The sequence below is a fragment of the Pithys albifrons genome, chromosome 5 (genome assembly GCF_047495875.1).
Source record: "Pithys albifrons albifrons isolate INPA30051 chromosome 5, PitAlb_v1, whole genome shotgun sequence".
Classification (NCBI taxonomy): Eukaryota; Metazoa; Chordata; class Aves; order Passeriformes; family Thamnophilidae; genus Pithys; species Pithys albifrons.
This window is the reverse complement of record NC_092462.1, coordinates 70,188,877-70,215,973: the sequence shown is the minus strand read 5'-3', so window position 1 is coordinate 70,215,973 and position 27,097 is coordinate 70,188,877. Positions and strand designations below refer to the sequence as shown.

General features: G+C 45.1%; 1 protein-coding gene across 2 annotated transcripts in view; it reads left to right on the top strand.

Annotated features, from left to right (window-relative positions):
- Nucleotides 1-26,872, top strand: part of REEP1 (receptor accessory protein 1) — a 67,885-nt gene extending 41,013 nt beyond the window's left edge. The window contains exons 6-9 of one of the 2 annotated variants that reach the window (XM_071555252.1): nucleotides 5,090-5,258; nucleotides 14,207-14,242; nucleotides 22,280-22,419; nucleotides 24,237-26,872. In XM_071555252.1, the coding sequence (XP_071411353.1) occupies nucleotides 5,090-5,258; nucleotides 14,207-14,242; nucleotides 22,280-22,419; nucleotides 24,237-24,308 (417 nt within the window). In that variant the 3' untranslated portion in view covers nucleotides 24,309-26,872. The remainder of the gene's footprint in view (nucleotides 1-5,089; nucleotides 5,259-14,206; nucleotides 14,243-22,279; nucleotides 22,420-24,236) is intronic. The other variant, XM_071555251.1, reaches the window with a different exon arrangement.
- The last annotated feature ends 225 nt before the right edge of the window (nucleotides 26,873-27,097 follow it).

The following is a 27,097-nucleotide window of genomic DNA, read 5'->3' as shown; positions in this document are numbered from 1 at the left end:
TGGAGTTTGTAGGTATTAGAGGTGTTTTGAAGCCTGAATAATGTGTACAGAATTCTTTCATATTTTCAGGCCAAAGGAATGATAAAACTAGACAGTTATTTGCTTATATTTAGATTGTATTTAGTAAGACTGTTACATAAATTTCAGATTTTTAAATTATGTGCTTAATTTTATTTATTTTAGCTTCAGCTACCTACATACGTAGAGTATTTATAATGAATAAATCTATTGGATGTAAACACAGTTTTTCTTCTATTCCTAAATGCATCTCCCTCTAAGAAGCTTTACTTCATAAATGAATGCAAAGATTAATTATAGAGAGGTAAAGAAAGTTCCTTCTCTTTCTGAAGAAATGCCTTTTATAGTGTCTGTCACAATGCAGACATCAGTTGTTTGAAAGGATCAAGATTTCTGGTCCAGGCAAGTTACATCAGTGTTTGTGCCCACAGAAGTTGATGTTTGTTTCTGGAGATGACGGTGATGACGTCTGCAATATGCAGGGGGAGGTAGTGTGCAGGTTGCTGGCTTTGGAAGGTCAGTGTTTGAATCCTGTTCTGTCCTGCTCTTTAAACCAAAAGGAGAGAACATGCTAGATGTGGGTAAGGAAGGAATGTCTATACAACAGCAGTCATTTTGGTCAAAGCAGACAGATGTACCCAAATTAGTTTTAGATTAATTACCATGCCACCTGGATAGGAGCTTTAACTTCCCTTTGAATCACAGATGAGCTTCTGCAGCTTAAATGGGTTTTGATAGGCAATGTCCCAATATCATTGGAGATGTTATGAATCTAAGTAAGGGTGATAGCAACTAATAGGAGTGTCTGGGGAGTGATATTACCATGTCCTTTATGGTACTTGTCTTTTATCCTATTCAGTAGCACTGAGCCCTGGCCATGAGAAAAAGAGAACTGTCCATGTATGGACCTTGTAAGGTTGGTAGATCCTGGGGGAAGAAGATGCAAAGGAAGCCTGAAGAGCTCCACTTTCAGTTTGTGCTGTACCTTCACCTATGGAGTGAACTTCCCTGTGGGCAAGACAATCAGATGAATTTGGGAGGGAAGAGGGAGACACTTGTTCCCACCTGTAGTCACCAGAACCTCACCATCTGGCAAACTCACTGTCTACCAAATCAGAAGTGCCATGTTCACAGAGACAGTCCATCTCCTAGGAGAAGCTGGATGAGGTAGAAGTTGAGTCCAGGCAGGGAGTCTTGTTCTCCGGAAGATGAAGGCTGGGTCTTTGGGACCACTTCATGCAGGTCCCACACTGCCAGCACAATCATTCTGACAGGGTAGTTGGTGTTCAGTGAAGGAAGAGAGGGAGGTGGTGTCATCCACAGTCCCCATTTTCAAAGGGCTGTAGAACAACGTCGTGCTGCTCTGCTGTTGGCACAGCTACTGGCATGTTATTACTGCTTCTTGCTCTCTAGGATAAGACCAGCCCAGATCATGCTGCAAACGTGAGTGTGGCCTGCAGCGTAGGCAGAGCCTCAGGACCTGGATCTTCTCTCTGTGCAGACACACTGTACTGGAATTCCTAGGATATCTCTCATGTTTGTAGCAGTTGAAAGAACATTTGCATGATCATGGCCAAGATAGTAAATAAAAGTTCCCAAAACAGCTGCTCTTCATCTTCCAAGTGATTGTTTTAACAAAACAAGGCCCAAGGAATGTCTAAATCTATTCTGTTGTGAAATAAAGCTATTAACTTGTTCTTTTCTTTTGCTAATAAATCAGAAGTCTTATTGTGGAATACTAAGTGTTACAGCTGGATAAAGTCTATATTTCTAAAAGATATATCTGCAGCAGTGCAAACCCTCACAGCACTGACTTTTCAAATGTTTGTGGTTTCATATACAGCAGGTGCTTATTTGACAGAGAAATTAAGGCTGCTAACAGCATTTTCTGTTCTACTGTGAAACCATCCTGACTCTGTGGTAATTTCTGTCCTGTTCCTATTTGGGGCCAGGTAAAAATATGGTACCTGGGAAAGAATTGTGTTACATTGTGCCCTAGGAGCAATTAAATCAACTCTATCCCTAAAAGGACCAAATGTGCAGAAATTGGAAAGAAATGACATGAAAGGGGAGTCTGCAGGCTTTCACAGGCGCTCAGTGCCCTCACTCATCACGGCCTTTGCTGTTCCAGCCACTGCTGAGATTTGGACAAACCGTTTTGTGGAATGGTCAAAACTGTATAGTAATATTTTGCTATTATCTGGAGAGCAACCTTTATTTTTGCTGTTAGAAACTCAAGTTAAATTAAAGCAAAAATTATGAAAAGACAATTTTAATTTTTGTTTCCTTGAAGGAAGCTGAAGTTGTTCAGCAGAGCTGCTGTGAGTGTGTGCTCAAGGCTCTGGTTGTGTATTATATGCTGATGTAACGAGCCCACAGATGACAAGCACATATCAGGCTCCTGTTTCAAAGCTCTCCCTGTGGCCTTTGATCATTATATGCCACTGTATCACAAATTGCAATGCAAGAATATTACCATATCTTCTTCATTTTCAATACAAAAGGGTGTGTTAGTGTCACCTTCCCCAACACGTTGGTCTGACGCATGAACCTCGTCTCTAACCTGACTCATGTCCACATACATAAATCCCTGGCTGGAATAAAGTGGAATTTGGGTTAACTGTCTGAGCAGAGCAGCTGGGAGGAGGTTAAAGGCTTCAGCACTGCTGACACTTGAGCTGGTGGTGCGGGAGGAATACAGCACTCAGGTTACAGCAGCTCACCAGTTGCTAACCCTCCAGCTTTGCTGGCCCAGCCATTCTGCAGCAGCAAAATATTATTTAGTGGTCTGATTGCTCTCAGCTTGCTCTCACTAGGGGATCTGTCTGTTGTAATCAGAGTGCAGGGGTAGGATGTTCTTGTCTTGGCTTTAAATCAGTCACTGAGAATAGGGTGGCTGTGCAGGAATTCAGTGCAACCTTCTATACCCATCCAGAACTACACTGAGCTCTGGGTGGCTGAGATCTCACCCAGCTGAGCAGCCATGCAAGGAAACTTCAGTGTACCAGCCTAGTAACATTGCAAAGTAAATGTACCTTATGCTGGCCTAAGAGGATCAACTTGAGATTCCTTGTGGAGTGAGAACATATCCCAAGAGTGGCTCAGCCACTGGCAGGAGTTGCCAAAATTCAGGTATCTACTCATGTGGCAGGTTGAAGAATGCAATGGCAGAAGTGAGATTCTAACAAAACATAAGCCCTCAGAACTCCACTGCCAAGCATATGAAATCAGCAACATAAAATATCTTGGTATACAAGCAAAGAAGCCTCATCTATTTAAAATACTTTCAAAAGTAGAATAAGCTGAATGGGAAAGAACAAAGTAAGTCTACTGCTTCTCTATAACAATCTGCAGCAAAGCAAAATGCAAAGTCCCATCCCTGGAAGTGTGCAAGGCCAGGCTGGATGGGACTTGGAGCACCCTGGCATAGTGGAAGCTGTCCCTGCCCATGGCAGGGGGTTGGAACTGGATTAAGGTCCCTTCCAACCCAAACCATTCTGTGATTCTCTGATTCTGTGAAATGCTGCCAAACAAAGCATACACAGAGAGATCTTAAAAACCACGGATTCAGTAAAATTAATTAAAATGAATTAAAAAATCTTCCCAGCCAGCTCCACTGGGGGACTCTGCCCTACATAGGAGAGTTCAGTTTTATTTTTCATAGGTGGTGTGTGTATCTACTGCTTTGGGACAGCACTGAAGAAGTTATCCCCATGTGCTGTTTGCTCCTTGCCAATGCAGGAAAGCGCTGTAGTCCAGGATGTGGATGTGGTTAAATTGATAATGCTGTGGAGTTGAGAAGGGAGTTTGAACCCATTCTTCTTGTACAAAAAGCATCAGGCTAAAAAGTTGGGAGATGACTGGTCTGTCTGTTTTCTTGAGTGTAAAAAGTGCAGACTATCACAGCGACTGTAGTTCTAAGAACTTGGTGCCTTGTCTTCTTACACTCCCTAGAAGAAAGGTGCTAAGAAATTTATATGGGATAGAGGCACAAATTTTCCATTTCATGTGAAATTTCTGAAATGGTGTTGGTAATTCAGTAGGTAAATTAATGCACTGTGTTCCCAGTGGCTCAATGCCAGTGCAGTAGGGGGCAGGTAGTGTTGCCCAACAACTTTAGCAAGGAATGTGTCCAGTCTTCTCTTTGACTGTAGATGGTCAGGGTCCTTTCTATGTGCCTTAGAATCAGGCTCTGTATGTTAATTTCAGTATTTTTTTCAAGACTGAATGCTATGAAGTATCTTTCAGATCCTCTTCCCTCAATAAAATGTTAAAACCTAAATGTGTTTTTTATCAGTTACGCAGTTCATATTGTGAATGTCACTTAATGTAGCTTAAAGTCTTTTATAGCCTTAAGGATTCTGTGATTCTGTATGGATTGAATTTTCTGGTGTTCCTACTTTATGGCAGTGGTGTAGTATGAGGGTCACAGAATACCTAAAGTCAACTTTTTGATGGGATGTAGTTTTAATAAAAGGTGTCTTCTAACCAACCCATCCTTTATAAAGAACAGTTACATTCCTTTCACCAAGGAATATGTTTATTGCCTGAGTAAGAACTAGTATGAGAAGAAAGAAAAATATTATTTGAAGTACTGCAATATTTCTTTGCATTTAACAATGGTTTTTTATTACTTTAAAATTTCAGATTTTCTGTGTCCTGAAAGTACTGTGTATGGCTGAGAACAGCTGGGTGAATATCATCATAGATGATTAACTTTAAAAGGGAGTTATTTTGATACAGGCCATTTAATTGTGATTCTGAAGCCAAGCACCTGTTTGACTCAGATTCTAATGAAGAAAAGTACCTACTAGAACGATACAATAACAGCCTGCACCTCTACACATGGCCAAGGCTGCTCTGAGCTCAGATGATTGCAGTGAAGAATCAGACAAGCTCACCACAGAACCCCTGCTTTAAACAACTCATTTTTGCCCTCTCTGGGTTACTGACCCATGCAATTTTTTTCTCTTCCTGTTGTTCTGATGGATTTCAATGAGGAAGGAATAAAAAAAAGGCTCAAAGTACACTTAGGTCTAACTTTGTGTTATTTACTTGCATGTTCAACCAGGGACAGGGAGCGCTGTCTGAGAGACTACGGAGCTTTAGCATGCAGGATCTGTCGACCATCCGTGGAGACAGCAGCAGCACTGTTCCTCCCTCGGTCACTGTACGAACAAGTAGCAAACAGAGCCAGCCAAAAACATCCAGAAGTGCATCAGAAGGCACTGGCAGCTCAGGTAAGTGCCAGTGTTATTTTCAGTGTTGTGTTGTCTGGAATATCACACTGTCCGGTGAAGTCACACAGTTGGCAGGAGCAGAGAGAAACAGACACTGCAGGCAGCACATACCAGAATTCACAGGACACAGACATGCTGTCGAGTCTCTTGGCACTTAAAAGGGAAAACAGGATCATGGTGTGATGGTTGCTATTCCTGACTGGTACTGAGGTTGGGACTTGAGCATGTAGGGGGGAGCCAGACTCGGCCCTTGCAACCTGAGCTGGAAAGTTGGGCTCTGGGCTAATGGAAGTGTAAAAAGAGGGGATAAGAATGGACAGTAGTGGACAAAAATCATTATTATCATCAAAGACCCCTTATGGTGATACAGTCTCTCTTCCCTAGGTCATCTAAACATAAATGTGAATTCTAATGCATATCTGGTTTGATTTATGTCCACTTACACTCCTTCTAAACTGTAAAGTAGCTGTTTCAGCACTTAATAGTTGGGGTTTCAGAAATTTATCAGTGATGAAGCCTACTGAGAAATAAAACCCATATGAAGCACTCCTAGGAGCAGAGACAGAGATCTGACAGCTCTTTATGTTATGAGAGCTGACTGCATAAGCACTGGTATGGAAAAAATGTGTCTCTGAGGGGCAATGTTTTTTTTTCAAATTCTGCAAGAACAAAGGGAAGAAACATCAAGCTGTGAGTAAGATCCATTCCTAAGCATTAAGTTACAAGAGAAGTATTTCAAGTTTGGTTAAAGAAATCTTTGTGAGCCCAAATCCAAAACATTTAATTGGAGATAGCTTTGCAGATTAGGTCTCAAAAATTGAGACATGGAGGGTTATCCCAAACAGGTGGTTCCAGATGGCTTCTGGGATTCCCACACACCAACACAGGTCACGCAACTTGACTGCTGTGATGAGATACCATGGAAAGTTGCAGGCGTGCTGCACTTGGTAGCTTGTGAAACGTATGCTGGCAAGTTAGAAATTCAGCAGTTTCAGCTTGTGTGTTGAGGTCTGTTGCAATTCCTTCTAGTCTGCTTTATTTTTGGGATGTATTAGAAATGCCTTGTCTTATTCTTTTTAAAGAGTATCCTTCCAGCCCTTTGAAAATTCTTTGAATTATAGCTCAAAGACTTGTTAATTTTTTAAACGTTATCAGTTGAACAGACTTTATTTATAGGTAAAAAAATAGCTAATGTTATTACACAGTGATTTTACTCTCATCTTCATGTAAGGTCTTGCATACACTTCTCTTGTAGTAATCAGTCTGAAAATAAAGTGTTCACACACAGAATATAGAAGTGTTTAAAAAAAAATCACGTTTAGATCAAAATAACTAATGTCACAAATAAAGCATAATTTAGTCACCTTATTTCCATATTGTGTAGAACAACCTTTGTAGTTTTGCTCTTAGGACTGTGGAGTCAGCTCACCTGGCCACAAGCCCTTGCCTCAACACACAAATATTTGGTATTTTGATCTGGTTTCATATCAACACTGTGCATGGATCTCTCAGAATGAATCCCTGAAAAATTTTTCATAAACTTTTCAAACTGAGCCTAGTATTTATCACAATTTTTTGGATCCAAGTAATTGGAGATTTTGGTTTTAATTTTTCTTTTAATGAAAACTACACAAATTTGCAAGATCTTCCAAGACCTCTATCTGTCCCATCTCACTTAGTGATTTCATTGAGGTCTCTGATTCTCTACCTGAAAAAATACAGACACCTCTGGAGGGTGATTCCACTCACAGGTGGTGGTATCCTGCTGTGTGGAAGACTCCAGCCACAGCTTTGCTCTCACTTCTGATCATATTAAGTGGAAGATCTGATCCTGGTCTCTCCAGTCCTGGTGCTGTTTCATTGGGACACAATTTTGTATGTAGACAGAATGTCTAGAGGGGTGAATTGGTCAGAGTCATAACTACTGTGTGTGTAAAAATGTGATCTGCCAGCCAAATCGTGTCACATCTTGGGGGCTGCATTCGGGTGAGATGGCACTGCTGTCGGCACACCAAGCCCAGGCACAGTTCCATCACTCCACCCTTCATGTTTGTTTAGTTGAAGGATTGTGAGAGGCAGACAGAATTTGCCTCTGCCTATTAGTGTGCTATATATGTGTGTAATATATACATGTATGAGCATGTGCATGAGCTGTCTTACAGAACAGCTGACACAAAGCTCCTTCTCCTGTCTCAAAGCCCTCAGGTGACACAAGTGTCCCTGTCAGCAGTCGCCATCACCTCACAGAAACGTCAGACTCTTATTTTTTCCTGCTTTAGAGACAGTGGGACATAGTCAGTCTGACAACAGATAGAGTCAGCAAAAATACCCCAGACTGTGTGTTTGACATGAGGGTGACTCAGGCAAGCCCCTCACCTTTCTTGTGAAAGGTCTGTTAGAAAGGCAGACAGCAGTGGCTGTGATACATGAATCAACTTTAGAAACATGAATAGAGAGCCTGTCTGGGGCTGCAAACATTGCAGCCTTGATCAGAGTAGAAATCCTACTTTATGAAGGTTGTTGGGGAAGGGTTGAAGAAGTGAGTCCTGTGTCTGCAGAAGCAGTGTGGTGGTTAGGAGGCAAGACTGACTTGGGACATGTGAATCCACTCCCTGTATTATTCCGAAACCCTGGTATGACCTGGACCCTGGTATCTTTCCTGCTTAGCATGTTGAACAGAAGGATTTGTACTTTCCAGGTCCTGAAAGCTGTATAGAGTGGTAGTGTCCTAGTTCAGCAGGAGGGACCAGCTAACCCTGTGTGGGGGTGATCAAAGCTGTGTATTCTACCCCCTCTATTCATTCCCCAAGGACAATGGGCCATTAGCAGCAGCTGCCCAGGGAGCCATTATCACCTTCACACCCAGCCTGAGGGGGGCGGAGCTGCTAATGGGCCATCAACAGCTCAACACCCCCTGGCTCCCAGAGTCAATCACCCATTGTGTGAGTCCCCGCCCAGGGGGAGGGACTGAGTGCTCCCTGAGGGTACATAAGTGGTGGGTAAGAAGACCTCGGGTACCTCTCGTCAGATCCAGAGCAGCAGCAGGACCTTGACAGGAGGAGATCCCCGCTCTTGCCCAGACCACAGCCCTCACCTGCACCAACAGGTTTTTCTTTTCCTTTTGCTCTGGACTTGGGGGAACCACAGGGGTCTCAGCACAAGGGCAAACAAACCCCCTTGGGTTTGTGCCCCAGGACACTGGGTTATATTGCTGGGGTATTGTGAGTTGAAAGCAATTTCCCTTGTGTGTCAGTGTTGCTATTGTAATATTATTATTATTAAATTTTAGGTCTGACTTATAATCTCTCTCGTGGTGAGTTCATTTCCCCTGCTGGTTCACCTTTAAACCAGCACAGGTAGATACTTCTGTATTTAAAGGTCAGTACCTTAGGAGATTTGTGTGGCTTTCCTGCTTGTAAGGATCCCTGCCCATGGCAGTGGGTTGGAACAAGATCATGTTTAAGGTCCCTTCCAACCCAAACAAGACTGTGATTCTGTGATTCTATGATAAAGGCAGGGTGACCTGGAGCAGATTACACAGAACATGTCCAGGTGAGTTTTGAATGTCTCCAGAGGGGGAGATTCCACAGCCTTCCATGGCACCCTGTTCCAGTGCTCTGCCACCGTAAACGTAGTTTTTCCTCATGTTAAACAGAGATGAGCTACGTGCCCCTGGGAAGAGACAAAACTATTCCTCCCTTTTACTCTTCTCTTGGTTTCCTTCTGCTCTTGCCCTGTCGTTACCTGGGAGAAGAGACTGATCCCCACCTGGCTACAACTTTCTGGGTAGTTGTAGAGAGCAATTAGGTTCCTCCTGAGCCTCCTTTTTCTCCAGGCTGGACACCCCCAGTTCCCTCAGCTGCTCCAGCTCCTCTGCCCCATCCTGTAGCACTGCAGGGGATGGTTGTGACCCAGGTACAGGATCTGGCCCTTGGCCTTGCTGAACCTCATTCCATTGGTCTCAGCCCACCTCTTCAGCCTGTCCAGATAACCTCTGCAGAGCCTTCCTGCCCTCCAGCAGATCAACATTCCCACCCAGCGTGGTGTCATCTGCAGACGCACTGAGGGTGCCCCTGATCTCCTCGTCCAGGTCATCAATAAAGATACTAAACAGAACTGGCCCCAGTACTGAGCCCTGGGGAACACCAGTTGTGATCAACCACCAACAGGAGAGTTCCATGCACTGTAGTTACCCAGGAGCAGGATATCAGTAGTGCATTCCAGAAATAGGGCATTTTATCTCCACTTTTTGCCAATTACTGTTGATAAGGAGAAGTTTTCTCTCACCACTCACTGTATCAGTTCACAGTTTAAATAAGCAACTTTTCCTAAGAAGAACAGAACCTGTGCTTCACTTCTGTTCTCCTGATGCTCAGTCACCTCTTACATTAGCAGCCTGGCACCCAAAGCCAACTTAGAGCAGATTTTTGAGTTCTTTTTTTGCTGTTTAGAGGTGTTTCCCTCTCTCTTTCCTTCCATCCTACTCCCACTGCAAATCCACAAATTATGTTAGCAGCATTTAAAAAAATCCAACAAAAAAGGAAACATCTTGTCCTTTCCTTTTACAAGTGTTTTACTCCCAGTGTTGCCAAGAGAAACCTTGAAATAGCAGATTAATGATTCCCAAAGCAAAATCTAAAGCTTCATATGTTTCAAAGAAGGCTTATGCTGATTGTCCTTGGCTGCTGCCAGCTAGAATTGTGCCTGCTCCTTGATCTCATTGTGACCACACTAATTAGGAGAATTAGCTGAGGGCTTAAGTTAAAGGTTATGGTTATAATGAAGACAGCAATTTCTGAGGGGTAACAGCCCCTGCTATTACAGGATTTTGAGGTGAAGAACTCAGGAAGGAAAAGCAGACCAAAACCACCAGCCCTCTTTGATCAGAGCTCTGAAATTCCTCAAGGCTGTGGAAACTCATGGTTAGAGTTAAGGTGTAGCTGGAATAATAATGTCTCAACATAAAAATACATGTTAACTAAATCACCCAGTAAAAGCCAAAACTTTGTCATGATATGGGACATGGAGGACACTGAGAGCTGACCCCATCTGAGTCACAACTGAGAGTGGTGGCTTTACACTGTGGTGGTTCCCTTCTTCAGGCACTGATCTTTAGGGCTGAAGAGGGTTTCTTTGGGTTTTCTTTTGTTATCATTATATTATCAGAGGAGCTTCAGGTTGCACCTGACTCCCAGCATCCTTGGAATTGTCCAAAGCCAGGTCGGAGGCTATGAGCAACCTGGTTTAGTGGAAAGTGTCCCTATCCATGGCAGGGATGTGGAACTGGGTGATCTTTAAGGTCCCTTCCAGCCCACACAATGCTGTGATTCTGTGATCTGTCTTGGTGGTAAGGATGTTTTCCAACATCTTCACAGGCAACTCTCAAAGTCACTGCCTGACTTTACAACTGGTCAGTAACTGTGGCAGAAACAGGAACTCAAAAGTGTCATATTGACTGGATATGTTGAGGAGTTCTGCTGCACCTGGGATTTTCCTGAGGAAGGGGCTTTGCTTGGCCACAGGCAGCCTTACAGGTGGAAAAGCCAAGCTGTAAGAGTTGTAATTCTTTTTGTTTGGGACTGGCATCCTCATGCCTGGGAGTGTGTGTGAGCATCACTCATTCCTCTCGGGGTCACAGTGTTTGGTAGGAGAGTACATACACAAATTGCCTAAGGGACTGCTTGTGCATCTCCCTTTGTTTCTCCCATATGTCTGTCAGGGATGTAAAAGGCTTGAAGAATTAGTTTTGCATCTAGCACAGACTCTTAATTTTCTCATCAGGAGAGACAGTCACATCAGAGAGAGAGCAGCAGCCCTGTGATAAGGTGGTGGAACAGCCCAGCTCTGGCCACTCAAGCTGTCCAGTAGCAGAGAGCTGTGAACCCAGGGAGAAATCCTGAGTTTGATCCAGATTAGAAGTACTTCTTGTACTATTTCTGAGGGATTATTTTTAATTTGGGCCAATTCCCTAATCTGCATTATTGGGAGCCTCCAAAATGTCTGTTTTGGGAAACCTTCAGGGAGATATGAAACCAAGGCCAGGAGCTTGAAGCTGCTCAAGCCAGCTTTGCTGCTGGACAAATGGTGTGTGGAAGCACCCTGAGTTACAGCAGTGAGGCAAAGACAAGAGGGTGCTCCTTAGGATGAGGTTACACGAGTTTAAATGGGTTCCATTTCCTGAGACATGGAAACAGCCAGATCTGGTGTGGAACTTGGTGTTGCTGGTTTCCATTACTGTTTGTTTAAGAGCAGATGTGATATCTGCAATAGATTTGGAAAGATGGGGACAAAGAGAGTTCTGTTGCCTTCCCTGCACTGAGGAGACTGCTGAAACTCATGTTTGTTGGTGTGAAACCTAAGCCCACTGAAACATGTGTCTCCTGACACTGGTGGGCTTTGGCCAAAAAGCAGGACCATGCTTCACTCTACATTAAATAACTGCTCAGCTTCTTTCATTTCCATTGTTGTTATTTTTATAATGTGAATTGTGCTGATTTAGACGGATTTGTGACTCTCTGAATCTCTTGACACAAAGTACTGTGAGAGGAACTTGACACTGAATAACAGCCTCATGCAGGCACAGCAATGGGTTTATTTTTGCCTCCTGAAGAGTGTCTTATGAGGCCAAGAAGTAAAATATGCAATAGCTGCCTTTGAGACAAGGGGAATTGCTCCTTTCCCTCTGCCTTGTGCTGCTTTTTTTTTTTACCTCTGCCTTTTGCTGTCTTTGCTGCCTTTCTGTGGTGCCTGACTCTGAGCAGTCCTGCTGTGAGGATGGTCCTGCAGGAGTGGAACTGCTCAGCACAGAGTGGGCTCCAGGTTCTCAAGGTGTATTCACTCATCCCACAGACAGACCCTTCTCCTCTTCATCACACCCAGATAGCACAGGGGCAGAGGCTGCTTTTGCCATGATTTGGGGGTGGCTGCTGACACCCCCCCCCCAAGCACATTCCATGAGTTACCGCCACTGCTCCTGGGAGGTGTGTGCACACCTTCCTTTGACACACACCAAGGAAACACAATGATCCCCTTTCTCCACACAGCAGGCCCACCACCTCTTCATCTGGTCTTTGCTTTGCTCTTAGTTCAGCACATCTTGATTTAGTGTCCTGGCACCCTGATGGTAGACTGTGATATTTTAGCTTCAATGGCTTTCCTAACCTGTACTTTTTCCACAGGAAAAACTGCCTCTTTCCATTGGGAACTGTAAATATCCTGTGGCTACTCATTGTTGTGGAAAACTGGAAACTCCAGAACAATATTTCCAAGTATTTTTTGAGGCAGTTCTGTTGTTTTGGCAAATGTCCAGTAACAATCCACATACCAGACATGTCCTTATTAACAGTGAGGGTCTTTTGCACTTGTTAATCTCACACTATTGCCTTAATTTGTGTTGTATCACAGGCAGTCTGTGTCCTGATCTGATGCTGCCTGGGCCAGAGGATCACAAACAATGGAGCCACCCTCTGTATTGCCCAGCCTGAGTGTCCTTTCTGCTTAAGCTTCCCTCAGGCTCAGATCATTCTCAGCTGGAATGATTTCAAAGCAGAAATGGGCAGTGTGTGCTCTGACACTCTCCATTCTTCTGGGCAGGAGAGAGTCAAGGCTGTTTCTTTGTTTGGCATTGAGGGACCAGAGGCTTTTCAGGACAAGAACAAAGTGGAGGGAGAACATCAGCAGTCAGGGTGTGTCTGGTTAGTTCAGACACCACAAACCAGAAGGGTGTGTGAGAAAACCCCCTATGTACATGTTGTCTGAGCTCTCAGAGAATAAACTGTGATAAAACCCTGATGAGCTCCCTTCTGTGTAAAATCAGAGGCTGAACCCACAGCAGATCTCATGAGGTTAGTTGAGGAAGCCCATAGTTTCCAGCCAGTGTGAGGCAGCACTCCCATTGAAAGGGTGTGACCCAGCTGTTTGCTTCTGGCCCATACTGTCCTTCCCCATGGACATGTTCAAATATTATTTTTACATGCTGACCCCAGTTGAGGAGCTGGTTCAAGTTAAATGCTGTTCCTTGCTTCCGGGTGGCTCTTGACCTGGGTTAGATCCTCAAGCCAGGAGAAAGCAGCAGCTCAGACATCAGCACGGGGACAAGGAAGGTGGAGGCCAGAGTGCAAGGAGCAGTGGGACATCTGCTTTCAACAGCAGCTCTGATTTGTGCTGGTCTAAAATGATTGTGAGACGTGGAAAAACTTTCAGTGTCTGCAGTGCAGTATAATCATGACCAAAAGCATCACACAGAACTCAGACCTTTTTCTTCTTCAAAAGCTTTTTTTATGTGGAGTCATTGATGCCACTGTGAGCATTAAATTGAAAGGCTCAAACTAGAATTTATTTCTAGGCTGTTTCCTGGAATACGAGCTGTCCACAAGATAAAGCTGTCAAGTTCACACTTCCATTAACAGCTGTGAATCATCTGCATTTGCACTGAAGGGTGCAATGCAATTCCCTTGGTTGGTTTCATTCTTACAGCAATTCCAAGATATTAATTGCTGCAGGACCCTCCTGATTTAGGAAGATCAGGGATCTGTGGATAGTTTTCCTTAGAAGCTGTGTGAATGGCTGCAGCAGCCAGACTTGTACAAGAAGTCTAAACTACTGAAAAAAATCCAGGCACGAAGCAATACAAGCCCACACCATGTTTATATCATACAGCCTTTGTGCTGTGTTGCCCATTGCTTACCCACACTCCCAGGTGCCTCCAGTCAGGAGTTGTTTCGGTCAGTGGTCTGAGAGCAGAGCCAGGGAGCTGTGCCTAATCCCATCCTTAACACCCATGAGGTTCACAGCCTGGGATGAGGCACATTCCTGAGTCTGTGCTCCATGCTGGTGAATGGAGACACTGCACACGAGGGCCTTGAAGTCCCACTTCCAAATGATGCCAAGTGTTCTCTAAGAGTCAGTGGCTTACCCAGTGAGTTCCTAACACTCAGCTCCTCTTTCAGTGTGCACGTGTTGCTCGGTGTGCCGACTCCTCAGAGGTGAGTGCTGGATTTCCTGTGTCCTGGTATCCACGCATCCCTTTTGGGCATGGCTGTGTTCCCCAGCCTGGCTTGCTCCCGCCGCTCTTGCTCATGGGGTTTCCTAACACCATGTGGACAAACCAGGGGAAGGCCAGGCTGTGAGCAGGTTTGGGAGCTGTGTGTGTGCTGATGGCAAGTATTGCAGTGCTTCTCACCATACTGACCTATGTTACCCAAACTGGGTATGTTTCTCTGGAGAAAAACTTCATTTCTTTCTCTTCTGGAGGATGTGCCATGTCCTTGGTGCGCAGTGTAACTCCTCTGCCATGTGTCTCCCACTGGGAATGCAGCAAGAGCAACACCGTTTTTGCTCTGTTCCCTAAGGATTGGCATGTGTTTCTCTTGGTGGAGAGGACATCTGTGTTTGGGATGGGCAGGGCATATACAGAGCCCAGCAGCAGACTCTGGTATGAGAAGATAGGGTTGAACAGACTCTCCTTGTTCCAGTCTGCACTAGAGCCGTTTTCGAAAAATGTCCTCACTGTCCCCAGCATTTATTGTGTTTACAAATGTAGGAATGCAGTGAATGGTTTAGCTGCTGGTGGTCTTTTCAGTGCTGTGCCAGTTAACTTGGTTGCTAAGAGCCGAGACATGCCTCTTCTGCATTTTGTCCCAGTGGCAGATGAAAGGAGTGGGAGACCTCCAATTTGGGCATGCCAGAGGATGGTGCTGCCAAGCAGCTTGTCTGGGAGAAAAAAGAAATCCAGACTGGCAGTGTCTCATGTGGGTGGAGGCAAAAGACCTTCATAACTCCTTTTCTTCTCATCTCATGTGCTTTCTGTTTATTTGGCACACTAACCAACCTGGGGACAGCAGCAGAGGGACTAGAGGATCACAGTACTGCAGCCAGCTGTGCCTTCCCCCTGCCTTGCACCTGCTGCCACAGCCCTGTGCAGCACTGGTGCTTGGAGGCTGGTGAGCCCAACCTGACACAGGCTCCTTGCACCCTGTGTAGGTGGCAAACCAGCCCTCATATTTGGTTTGTCACCCTCCCCGTTGTCCTTTTCTGGGTGAGTGTGCCACTGTGCAGGACAATGAAGCCTGTTTAAGGTGGTATCAGTTTAAGCAGTCATGAAACACTTGTATTCACAGAGCATTTTATTAGCACACTTCTAATTTTAGCCTAAATGAATTTTATAGATTTCACTTCAAAGTGTTACTTATAAAAAGAATCAATGAATCCTTATGGCCTTAAGAGTCAATGGTTTCATCTTAGGAAAGTCATTTAATGATGCTAAAGTAGCAATCAGCCCAATATATTTATGAATTGGACCCAAAGTCATGCTGATCTGGTCGAAATTTCATGCCCTGTCTTTCAGACTGGCTTGTCGTACTGTTCCCACCCCCCTCTCCAACATAATCCAGTCTCCTAGACCATGTCAATAGGGATGTGCTGAAGCTTTATCGTAGAGGGTTCATTCTGTCTCCACAGGCTGCCCTTTCTCTGTCTCCAAGGCAATAGATGCATTAATGCACTCCCAGACAGTGGCCTGCCATTAAAGTGCTCCTTTGTAAGTGCAGCTTTGGTAGCTTGGAGAGCTGACTACGTCATGTGAATGTTTTTCAATGCCACAAAAAGCTGGGGGAAGAAAGGATCTAAATTTGTTTAGCTGGACTATGTTGCCCTCAGCTATTGGTGCTTATCTTTCCTTGGTACACTTTCTTGTAGGCAGTTTCAGAGTCCAGTCATTAACTGTTCTCCTTTCCAAAGAGTTTATGATCTAAATGGGCAGGTAGTCAAGCCTTACCTCAGGGAGGAGTATTAAAGGCTGGTTTAGAGCCTCTTTATCAGGAACAGCTGCCTTAGTGCTCTGGCAGGTGCAACTCAATTGTTTCCCTGATCAACTCACAGAACACCCCACAGTTGTTAGGAGGGCACAGGCTGGTGGAGCAGTCTGAGCATTCTGCTCCCTAAATGACATCCCAAGAGAAGGTTTCATGAGGATGTGGCCTGCAGGTGCCATGGAGTGTGCTTTTCTGTGGAGCTTGAAGGCCAGGCTGAGCACAGCCTGAGTGCCCCTGAGCTGAAGCAGGTCTGTCCCTGTCAGCAGTGAGGTGGGCTCGGGTAGTGATGGGCTCCTCTGCTGTTGGAACAGGTGTGTCCCTGTGCTATGCTGGAGGTGTTTATCTCACAGGAGAGCCCTTTCCTGCCCAGCTGGATCGCTCCCACCAGCCTTGCAGTCTGCATATGACAAAGCATTGATGCAAGTCAGGGCATTCCTCCTCCTTTGCTCTGAGCAACTTCACCAAATCCAAGAGTGTCCCACCAGGTGTACTCCATCACATCCTGACAGTTCCTGTGCCAGCTCCTCTTGCTCTTGTTCAGTGGCAGGACTTGACTGGTGAAATTCCTTCCAGGTCTCTACACAGTTTTCTGATTTATCTCCTCTATGTTCTGTGACAAGTCAGGCTGCAGCATTCAAGAGCAACAGTACAATTATGTAAGAGCTCTTTTTCCCCTTCAGAGAGAACAGAGTGAAAATCTCCAGGGATATCTGTTTGTCTTTTGGCAGTGCCTGGCAAATGCTTAATGCTGGTCAATATTAAACAGTCTTGCTTGGACTGGCATTTAAAAAGTAACAAATACTATGTTTGGTGTTATTCTCTCAACTAAGGTCTCAGGAGCTGTTGCAAAGACCTGGAGCATGGTGAGAGGGAGGAACAGTTTTAATCCTTGCAGAGGATAAATGTATCTAGCAGGAAGAATCAGCTGTATATCAGGAGGACTGTTGGGGCTGAAAGTATTTAGGATACATTTAATACTAAAATGCTGATCAGGAGCCTTAAGCAGTGTGGGAGATACGCAAGGACATTAGTGATGAACAGGACTGGTTTTGGGTGTGCACTGCAGGGTTGTGCCCCACAAGGTGACAGATCTCACACAACCAGCAGTGCAGCTCTGCGAGCACCTCGATGGACATTTGTGTTTAAACGAGTTACTTTATTGGTTTATTAGCTGTATCCAGCCCCGGTGTGGTAGACTGCAGACTGCACATGACTTATTACAGTGAAAAGGACTCTAAAAACACTAATTGGCTTTGTGTCAAGGGGGCTGATCATACATCTCTGAACTATTTCACTTAAATGGTGTAGGTGGTTTCGTTTTTGTTCTTAGCCAGTTTTGCTTCCAGCTCTCATTAGGGGGATTTTTTTAACCTTTTTTTAATTGAATTTAAAGAACAAACAACAACTTTCCATTGCTGTAGGCATTTTGCTCCTTAAAACTTCCCTTTACTAAATACTGAATCTAATTTTTACTGGGCTAATTTGCATCACTTTGCACTGGTGCTTCTGAATGGCAATTTGGAAGTCTCTCTGGGTATTTAAAAAGAGTTTAATACTTATTTTAGTTATTTCAGGAATGAAAAAAATCATAGAAAATCAGTAGGTTCTTTAAGTACATTTGCATTTTACCAACACAAAGTTAAAACAGTAATTGTTGTTTAATAAGCTCCAGCTGAACCACAGATATGATAAAAGCAAAGATGAATGTTTCTGTGTACTGAAACAATGTTCCTTCCCCCTCTGCACCCAGATGTTTTCCTCTAACAGTTTATTCTTTCCTTTTCTCTATGTAAATATTATGGGACTCTGATGTAAGTGTTACAGATTGCATGAATTTTCTTCTGAGGTGTTTGGAATAGACTAGCACTTAACAACTTACTCATTTGTGGGATGTGTTTTCATTAACGGATGACTTTGTTGATGTGATTAGACTTGTTTGCTTTGGTTGCATTTGACTCCAGCTTTGGAAAGGATGGCTGCCTCTGCTTTGTGGCTCCTGGGCAGTGTGTGCTGATGGAGTTGGCTGCTCCTAACTTCTTGGTTTGGCAATAAAACTGCTGCGGAAATACAGGACTTGGGTCAATGTCTTTTGGAAATGATGGTGAATTTATCTTTGTTGCAGGGGAAAGAAGCTGATGGCCATCGTATAATAAATACCTGTTTTCCTGTGCTTATTAAGTGATGTGAAAACCTCTTTTTGTGAATTATCCCCTGGAAAGGCTTAACTTTGGAGTCACCTTACCTTCCATTACAATAATACAATACCTTGCTCCTGTCCTGTGTAGTCTGTGACTGTGGTTTTCCCCATTGATCCTGAGGAGTTGCAGTGATGGGAGGAAGAAGTATTGTGCCCAGCAAAATAAGGGGAGATCCAATTTCTCTCAGAGTTGCCTGATTCCCACTGTAACTGTATTTAAGCATCCAGATTTTTCAGAGGATCTAGATCCAAGTCACTTGCTCACCTGTATTCAGAGTGGGCAGCTCCTGACCTCTGTTCTACTCATGAAAATCCGTGGGAGGTATTCTGGATTTTCACAGCAGCATGGACCAAAGTCTGAACGAAAGCGATTGCTGAAAAAAGCATCTCACTACTGAATCCCAGTTGTAGCAGTAGAAAGTGTTTTGCAAGTGAGATTTCTTAGCCCTTGTTGAATCACAGAGATTAAAGATGATGACGATCTGGCCCTACATTCCCTTGTCCCTGCTGGGTTGTTCCCCATGGTGCATTTAACAGCTTAGATCCCAACACTGCAGAGCACTCGACTGTCTGCTTTAACTTGAAATGTGCCCAGTTTCAGGGCTTGCGACACAATGTCTTGGTTGTATCAGTTCCCTTTGGAGGAATTAAGATAGGATGGTAGAACTGGAATTAAGGAGTCCATTTCTTTAGGCTGTTTACAGTCAGATTCTGTCTTGCCTTAGTCAAGAGAGAAGTGTGATCTGGTCTGGGTGCTGAAAACGTGTTTGCAAGAGGCAGCAGCAGCTTTAGTCCTGGCACACCAAGCCCATATCCCATTTCTGCAGCAATCCAGCCCCTCCACACTAAGGTGTGGAGTCGTAAATGTAGCAGGTGAAGCACCTGAAACACAGCCTACCTTGAGATGGGGAGTGAGAGTCTCCCAGAAAAAGTCATGGCAAAGGCCTGATGTATGATCCATGTTTTCACACAGCCACCTCCTGGCTGTGACACAGTTCCTGGGGCTGTTGGCTGCTTCCCTGGGGCAGCACACACTGCTGTCTCTGCTGCTCTGGGGACATCTGATAGCAACCTCAGATCATAAAGGTGGCTCTTAGAAACACACACAAGGTCACCCGAGGCCAAGTGCTGTCCTCAAGAAGCACTTGCCAGCCCTGACAACACGTTTGCTTCTCAAACCTTGTGTCCCAGAACCCATCCATTCACTTTAAGCCTCCATCTCCTTTCTCACCAGTTCCTCATATGTGTGTTTATTTTTCTGGTTGATCCCCTGGTTTACATTTTCTCCTACAGAGGACTCACTCTCTTGGTGTCAGAAAATGAGTTTTTTGTCATGTCATCACCCCATTCACAAAAAGTAACAAACAGCTTCAGAGCTGGGGCTCGCACAACAGCCACCCTTCAGAGATGAGTTCTCTCTAGTCCCACAGCAGCATAACACTTCCATAAAGATGGGACAAAGTCTGACACCCCAGATCCATACAAGGTTGGCATTGCCCATAATAATACAGGTGTCCTTCTCAAGGCAGGGTGGGCAGGGAGTCCTCCCTTCTTGCCCCCAGTCTTGAGGAAAGTGCCCTGTGTATTCAATGGTCAGAAATGTAGTGGAAAGGTCCGGGATAGCCCTGCTTCTTCCCTTTTCCAGTTCAGTGAGGCTGAAGCAACACTGGTTCTCACTTGGCTGGTTTTCAGTGAGATGGAGCAGGGAAGAGGGTGTCAGCCCTTCTTCCAGTGGACTTTACAACCTCTCAGCTGCAGGGAGCAAACCAATATGTGCCAGCTTGGAGGCTGAGCTCTCCCCTTGATCTTCATGGACGCAGCTCCAAGACATGGATGTGTGGCTCGGGCTTATGGGGAGAGTGGAAGAATCTGCAGGAGGCTGTGCTTGCTGTGGAGAGACTTGATGTGGATGGCAGAGCCACCTGGATATCTTTTTTGGCCTGCACCCATTTCAAGAGAGAACAATAAGGAAGAAAGCACTGTATGCTAGAAAAACGTGGGATTCATGGGAGCATTATCAGGGCTGACAGATGCTTCTGTCTTTTGCAGCACAGTGGCTGCAGCAGAAAGGCAGTCGGGCGCATTTTCCTGGTGCTGTCTGCTCTCAGCCTCAGCTGCCAGTATCTCCTTGCTCTCGTCACTGAACACTGAAACTGGTCCTCCAACACATCTCCACCCTGTCCCATTCAAACTCCTGTTTCCCTTGTCTCCTCCCACTGGTACATGGCTGGAGGTGTCTTGTGCAAACCTCAGTGACGCCGCTGAAAGAAGTCCTGAACCACTTCTACTAAGCTTGACTCCTTTTTTTTGTTGGCTTAGAGAGGCAGCAAGGACCAGTTTGCACATCCAAGATGGCCTAAGCTAGGCTGCTCCTGAGTAGCTCACATCCCAAGTGGAGGGATAAAATAGTGAAATAAAACATTCCTGTACTGTTTTGCATTGTGGTTTAGAGAACATTTAATTCTCCCCGCAGTGTGGTCTTCACACTGCACTCATACATAGGGGGAAAACAACTCAGCATTATCCCGAGTCTTGACATGACTATCAACATTTTCAGTACAGCTGGGAAAAAAATCAACTTCCAGCTCTTCCTGGAAACCTGTGATGGTGTCTTCCAGCCTGCCTGTGCGAGTGGTGATAAAGGGGTAAAAACACAGGGTCAGTGGGCAGAGGATGGTGTGCACAGACCACTGTCTCGAGCAGCAGCTGCATCCTGTGGGCTGAGAACAACTGGCTGCTGACTTTAGTTTGGCACTGGAGAGAGAGACCCCCAGTGACCTGCTTGTGACTCGTGGTGTTGCTGTAGCCAAATCACTTCCCTTTGTCTCTCTGTTACCCAATTGAAAGAGCAGTTGGAGAGTAAGGTTCTTTTGGGCTTTAGGAATCAAAATGGATTAATAAGTATTAGGTGTTTAAGAATCCTCCCTGATTTTAGTCTTTGGGGTTTAGTCTTTGGTCCAACAGACTCTTACAAGGTGAGACAAGAAGCACAGAGCATTATTTCTGTGTATGGTCATGTCAGCAGTCAATAGACCCAGTAATTGTGGTTAGTGCCTTCTACAGAGCAAACACTTCCAAGCCTGACATGTTTCAGAATGAAAAAATCCTTCTCAGTTAAACAGAGAAAACTCCGGCCCTGCTGGTAAGAAACTGTCTGTGAAGATGCAAGAAGCTGGGTCATGTTGGGTTTCCTCTTACTCTCTTGCTTTGAGTTGCTTGTTAAAAATGCTGTCTCATTCCGCTGTCTGTATTTAAGGCAGCAAATTAATTATGTTATGGAACATGACCAGTCCCACAACGACCATGCCATAAGTTACAAGGATAAGAACCACCAACCAGGTATGTAGTCATGGAGCCATAATCTGCCTTCAGATCCATCAGTGAGGTTAATGCTCATCACATTTACGTTTACTTCAGAGTGACAGAAGAGAGACTTTTTCCTGCTCTGGTCTTGCTGAGGGTCTGTTCCATGCCTGGTGAAGCTTCTGGTGAATCTCAGGCTGAACGCTGGCCTTGAGCTCTCTCAGCTTCAAGTCTGTCAGTGCTGCTGTGCTTCATGTTTCTGCATCCCAGGCAGCTCTCTGTGGTGACCAGAGGGCTTCAACACCCATTTGGAGTCTTCTAGAGGACACTGCTCCTTGAAGCAGTAAATGCAGAAGCCATGGATGGAATCAGCAGTTCAAGAAATCAGCTATTTTGTTTATCCCTGAGCCAAACCAAAAACCCCTCTTGCTAGCATCAACCTCCCAAACATCAGAGGCTCTGAATTTAGTCTCAACTCTATGTAAAATAATCAACATAGAGCTTAGAGTGGCTTTGTAAAAAGAGTGTTTTGATTTCTAACCCCAGAGCTGCTATTACTAGAGTGTGTCTGTGAACCTTCTGTCTATTAATCTCTGGGAGATGCATGGCTTTGCAGTGAGGTGACATTTGGCATCCTCTGAATCAAACCAGTCACTGATTTCCTCATCCTTTTTCTTCACATTCAGACTGTAAATGGCTGTGTTAAATAGGTGAAATAAGTGTGGACATTAGGTATGAGAAGCCGCCTGAGATAAACTGTGAAACAAAAGACTCTGTGTTCTCAGATGATGAAGAGAACAGTTGTGCCTTCGTGAACAAGAGGCCCAAAAAGAAGGATCAACCCCTTGAGGTACTTTCTATAGTGTCAAGGCTTTTCCTTCTGTGCCATTCCTTGAATGTTCAACAGAACAAACACATCTCAAGTTTAAAACCACAAAGTCCAAACAGTACATTTGTTTTTTGGTATGTTTGCTCATTTTTCTCCATGTGTGTATTTCCTTAAGGGAGTCTGACTTTATGCCTATAGAGAAATTAGCGATACAGGGTTTGGTCATCAGTTACAATCCCTTCTGGTGGGTTGTCCTACCTCGTGGAGCTCTCACCAAAGTCTGGATTGCCATAGAAAGATTCAGCCTCTCCAGCTGCTCTCAGAGCTGTCCAGTGGCCTGGAGGCAGAGCTGTTCATTCCCAGTTGAGGAGTCCTTGCTGTGCAGGGAGTGGCAGCTTTGCTCTCAGAGCTGTGTGGCTTCCCAAAGAGCTGCCTTCTCCCGAGCTACAGGAGGCACTGCTGTAGCTGTGTCTCCGTCTCAGGGCTCCCAGTTACAGTGACTCCGAGCCAGCAGCTGTGAAGTCAGGTGTGGTGCAGGATCCCTGCGTGCCGTGCTCAGCATCATCCCTCCTCAGCTCTGCTCCCTGTGCCTTTCTAGGCTCAGACATCCCATCCAGATCTGTTGTGCTGGTGGGGATCCACCGTGGGGACTTGGGGTAGGATTTCAGGCTTGGAAGTTGGGATCAGGTGTTGGATAAATCCCTTCTCTGCGAAAAACTGCTTTGGTTTATGGTCAAGCTAATAAAAACAGAGATTTAGATGGAGTCTAAATAAAACCTCACCGTGCTGCAGTTCCTTATCTATATGAATGTTTATACCTTGCTGCATTGTGGGAATGCAAAAACATTCCACGGCCTTGGGTTTGAAAGTCCTATAAAATCAAAATGAGGAAGTCCTCACTTAAGAATGGGTAAGATCCTTTCAGAGCCTTACAGGTAAATAGATTGATGCTGTTAAAGAAAACAAGGCTTTGGATGTTTATGTAAATGGAGTAAAGAGCCTACCAAGCCTTGCAGTGTTCCCTGATGCTGTGACACGGCTCCACACTGAGAATCCGTGCTCCTTTACAATATCTGTTAAGCATTTCTTGTTGTGAGGCTTGCAAGACACCGTGCCATGCCAGAACTCTTCTGACAGAAGTAGGCACTGCAGATGAGAGTTTTTCTTTTGTTTCTTTGCTAGTCTAACTAATTTCTGTCTCAGTGTGGAGAACAGGGTTGATCACAGTAAACCAATTCCATGGAGTTAGTCTGCCTTCTCCTGGGCATTCAGGGCTCCTTGTTAAAGTTCTCTGTCAGCTGACTGCAGGGCAGAATTCCAATAGTTGGTTTATAAACTAATTTCAACAGATTGTGTCTGGCCTCTCTCCCAAGCAAGAGGCTGATTTTTAAGAGTTCTGCCTTGTGAGAATTACAGGTGCTTCAGCTTTGTAATGCCCATGAACTGCCCATGAGCACCCCGTGAGGTGCTGCAGGTGTGTTGGACAGTGCAGGATGCTCTGTGAGGTACCAGAGCTGGCTCCCTGCCACCAGTTTGACATCTTGATCCATGAGCTGCTGTAAATGGCACCAGTTTGACCTGACTCTTTCAACTGTTGTGTTATTAGCAATCCTTAGCCACACCTCCAACCAGGTGCCAGAGGGGAAGGTGTTGGTGTAACCTGAGTAAAGGACTACAACAGGGGTTAGTCCTCAGCTAGTTGTTCATTAATGATCTTCAGGGCCAAGATCTGCTTCTCCACTACTCCATCCCTAGCCACAGGGGTCCCACAGACATGGGTGAAAAAGAAAATATGTTTTCCTATTTTGCCACTGAAGGTTTGTCTTGCTTCTCTGCAGGCACCGCCTAGGACCCTTAGGCCTCGCTTCAGGAAGAAAAGTACCTCGTCCTCTGCCACTGAAACAAAGTGAGTGCAATGAGCCAATAGCACCAAGATTGACAGAATGTCTCTCTTCTGCCTTAAAGAGCTACTCGTTAACAATGTAGGAAACAGCAGTGGGATGGATGTGCTTTGATGTCCAGCGTTGTAGACATGGCCCTTCTCTCTCCTCTCTCCATACCCCTCTGTGAGACGCTGCTCGCCTTGGTCCGTGGTGTGGGTGGGACAGGCTGGCACACACCTGCAGGTGAGGTGTGCTGGTTTGGTTTGCAGAGTCTGCACCCACCCATGCTGTACCTGTACGATCTCATTTGTGTCTGCATTGCTCCTGCTCTGTGAATGCACAGCAGAAACAACAATAATCAGTTACTCATGATGATACACTGACGGCGTATTTATTTATGGCTTTATCATTGATGAAGTGATGCAGAACCCATGGATTTCTCTTTCCTCCCTTCCTCCTCGAGACTGTGAATGATATTAACAAATGTCAAAGTACTTTGTACAAAATGTCCAAGATCCGTCAGCGAAGGCTGAGCTGCAACTGTGTTTCTGTTTGGGCAAGTAAATCACGTGTTCTGAGAAAATCATTGTGCTAAACCCAGACAGACAGAACCACTTACAGAGGGTGAGGAAGAGATGTACAAGAGAAAATAAATGGTTTTAATGATGGAATGAAAGGGGAGTCTTAAATTTTGATCAGCCTGAGCCGGGAGAGTATTTTGTGGAAAATGATGGCGAGTAGAGGAATTAGATCCCACCGCTCGTGGCCAATGTTCCACTGCCAGTTTTAAAGTGTGAGCAAGCCAGGCGTGTGCCAGCTGCAGCCACAGAAGTTAGAATTGCTTTAGTGCTGCATTTCCAGGGGAAAACAAACCTCTCTCCCCTGCTGCAAGAGTGCCATTCCCAGCGCTCTGCTCTCCTGGTGAGGGGCTGCTGTTCTGCCTGCACAAGCAGAGGAGGGTGCTGGGTCTGAGCTGCTTTTTGAAGCTTGGAGTTTCTCCTGTAGCATGGAAGTTGGTTAGAACCACGAGAACCAGAGTGGTGTATTTGTATTCATATATAAATGAGACATATAAAAGAAGAGGAAGACGTGGTAGGATTTGTGTATTTGTGCTTCAAGTTGGTGTCTCTTGTACGTGTTAAGCATGTGAGATTCACACATAATTTAATTACGTGGCCCTTTGTGTTTGCTCTTGGAGCTGTCACATAGACTAGAATAACATTTAGCGTTATGTAGGACGTGCCATCACCAGTGGATCAGCACAGGGCTCCGTGGTGAACACTGTTCTTGTAGGTCACGTGCTGCAGCCCAGGATGGAGTGTCTCAGGCTCAGAGGTAACTCTGAAGTGGCCTTTGAAACCTTTCCTCTGCTGGGTGTGGATCAATGTCCCAGTGCCCCTGTCCATTGGGTCCCTGAGGCCTCCCCCACAGCTTCCTCCGTGTGTGGGGAAGGAACACAGAAATGAATTACACGCACACACAAATGTTTATCTGACCTGGCTAGGAAATGGAAAAAGCAAGCAGGTATTTCCTGTGTCTGCCGCAGTACTTGGCCTCATTACCTGAGAATTTTATTTCCTTTACATGTGCTGATTCAGTCATATTTTGCAATATGCAAGAAGGAAAAATTCTTCAGAAAGTAAATTAAAAAAATAAAGAACAAACATGTCTAAATAGCAATTACAGAAGAGTCAGTCCTTGAAAGATACTCAGCAAAAGCTTTGAGGCGCTAAGCTTGTGTATTTTGTTTTTAAGCAGCTTTAGCGTTTATTTGATTTCTCTTGGCAAACCTTAAAAATAAATAGAGAAACTGCCTGCACTGTTAGCAGAAAATAAAATCCTGTTGCAAGCAAGCCATGTTTCCCTGCTATGCAGTGGGCTGCTGTAAGATAAAAAAGAAGCTGACAAGTTTGCACTCAATTATGCCAAATAACCCCAACAACACAGAGCTGCATAACATCTGACAAGTTCTAATCTCAGACACGCTGTATTAACATTGATTCTCGCTAAAACTATTAAATGTGCGTCTAATCTGCTGTTTTACTGTAAACTTGACTGTTTAGCATTTCTTAAGTGCTGAGGTGAAATGTTGAAAAGGGAGTTGCCTTATATCTCTCAAAACATTCACTGTATAAATGAGAAAAATAAACCTTTTCATATCTCTGGCGAAAACTTATTAATTTATCAACGGAGCTGTATATTTGTGTATAGACAGACAGACATGGCAATGCCTGACCACGTGCACTCGTGCTCTAGTGCTTTTGATTCCTCATCTTCCTCACACAGGTTGTTTACAGGTCTTTCCCCAAGCCTGTCATTTCACCCGTTGGCTACCAGCGTTCATTCTGAATAAACACCACCCCTGAAGTCTTTTGTTCCAGTTTTTCTCTGGAACCTTTGCCAAGGAACAAGCCCGAGTCGGCTTCCTGCGGTGCTGCTGACCCCTCCTGGCAAACCGGGGCGTGCAGGACCTGGGCAAGGAGAGGACGCATGGATGGATGGGGGGATGGATGGATGGATGGGAGGGTGGATGGATGGATGGATGGATGGATGGATGGATGGATGGATGGATGGATGGATGGATGGATGGATGGATGGATGGACGGACGGACGGACGGATGGATGGGGGGATGGATGGATGGATGGATGGATGGATGGATGGATGGATGGATGGATGGATGGATGGATGGGGGGATGGATGGATGGGGGGATGGATGGATGGGGGGATGGATGGATGGATGGATGGGGGGATGGATGGGGGGATGGATGGATGGATGGATGGGAGGGTGGATGGATGGATGGATGGATGGATGGAT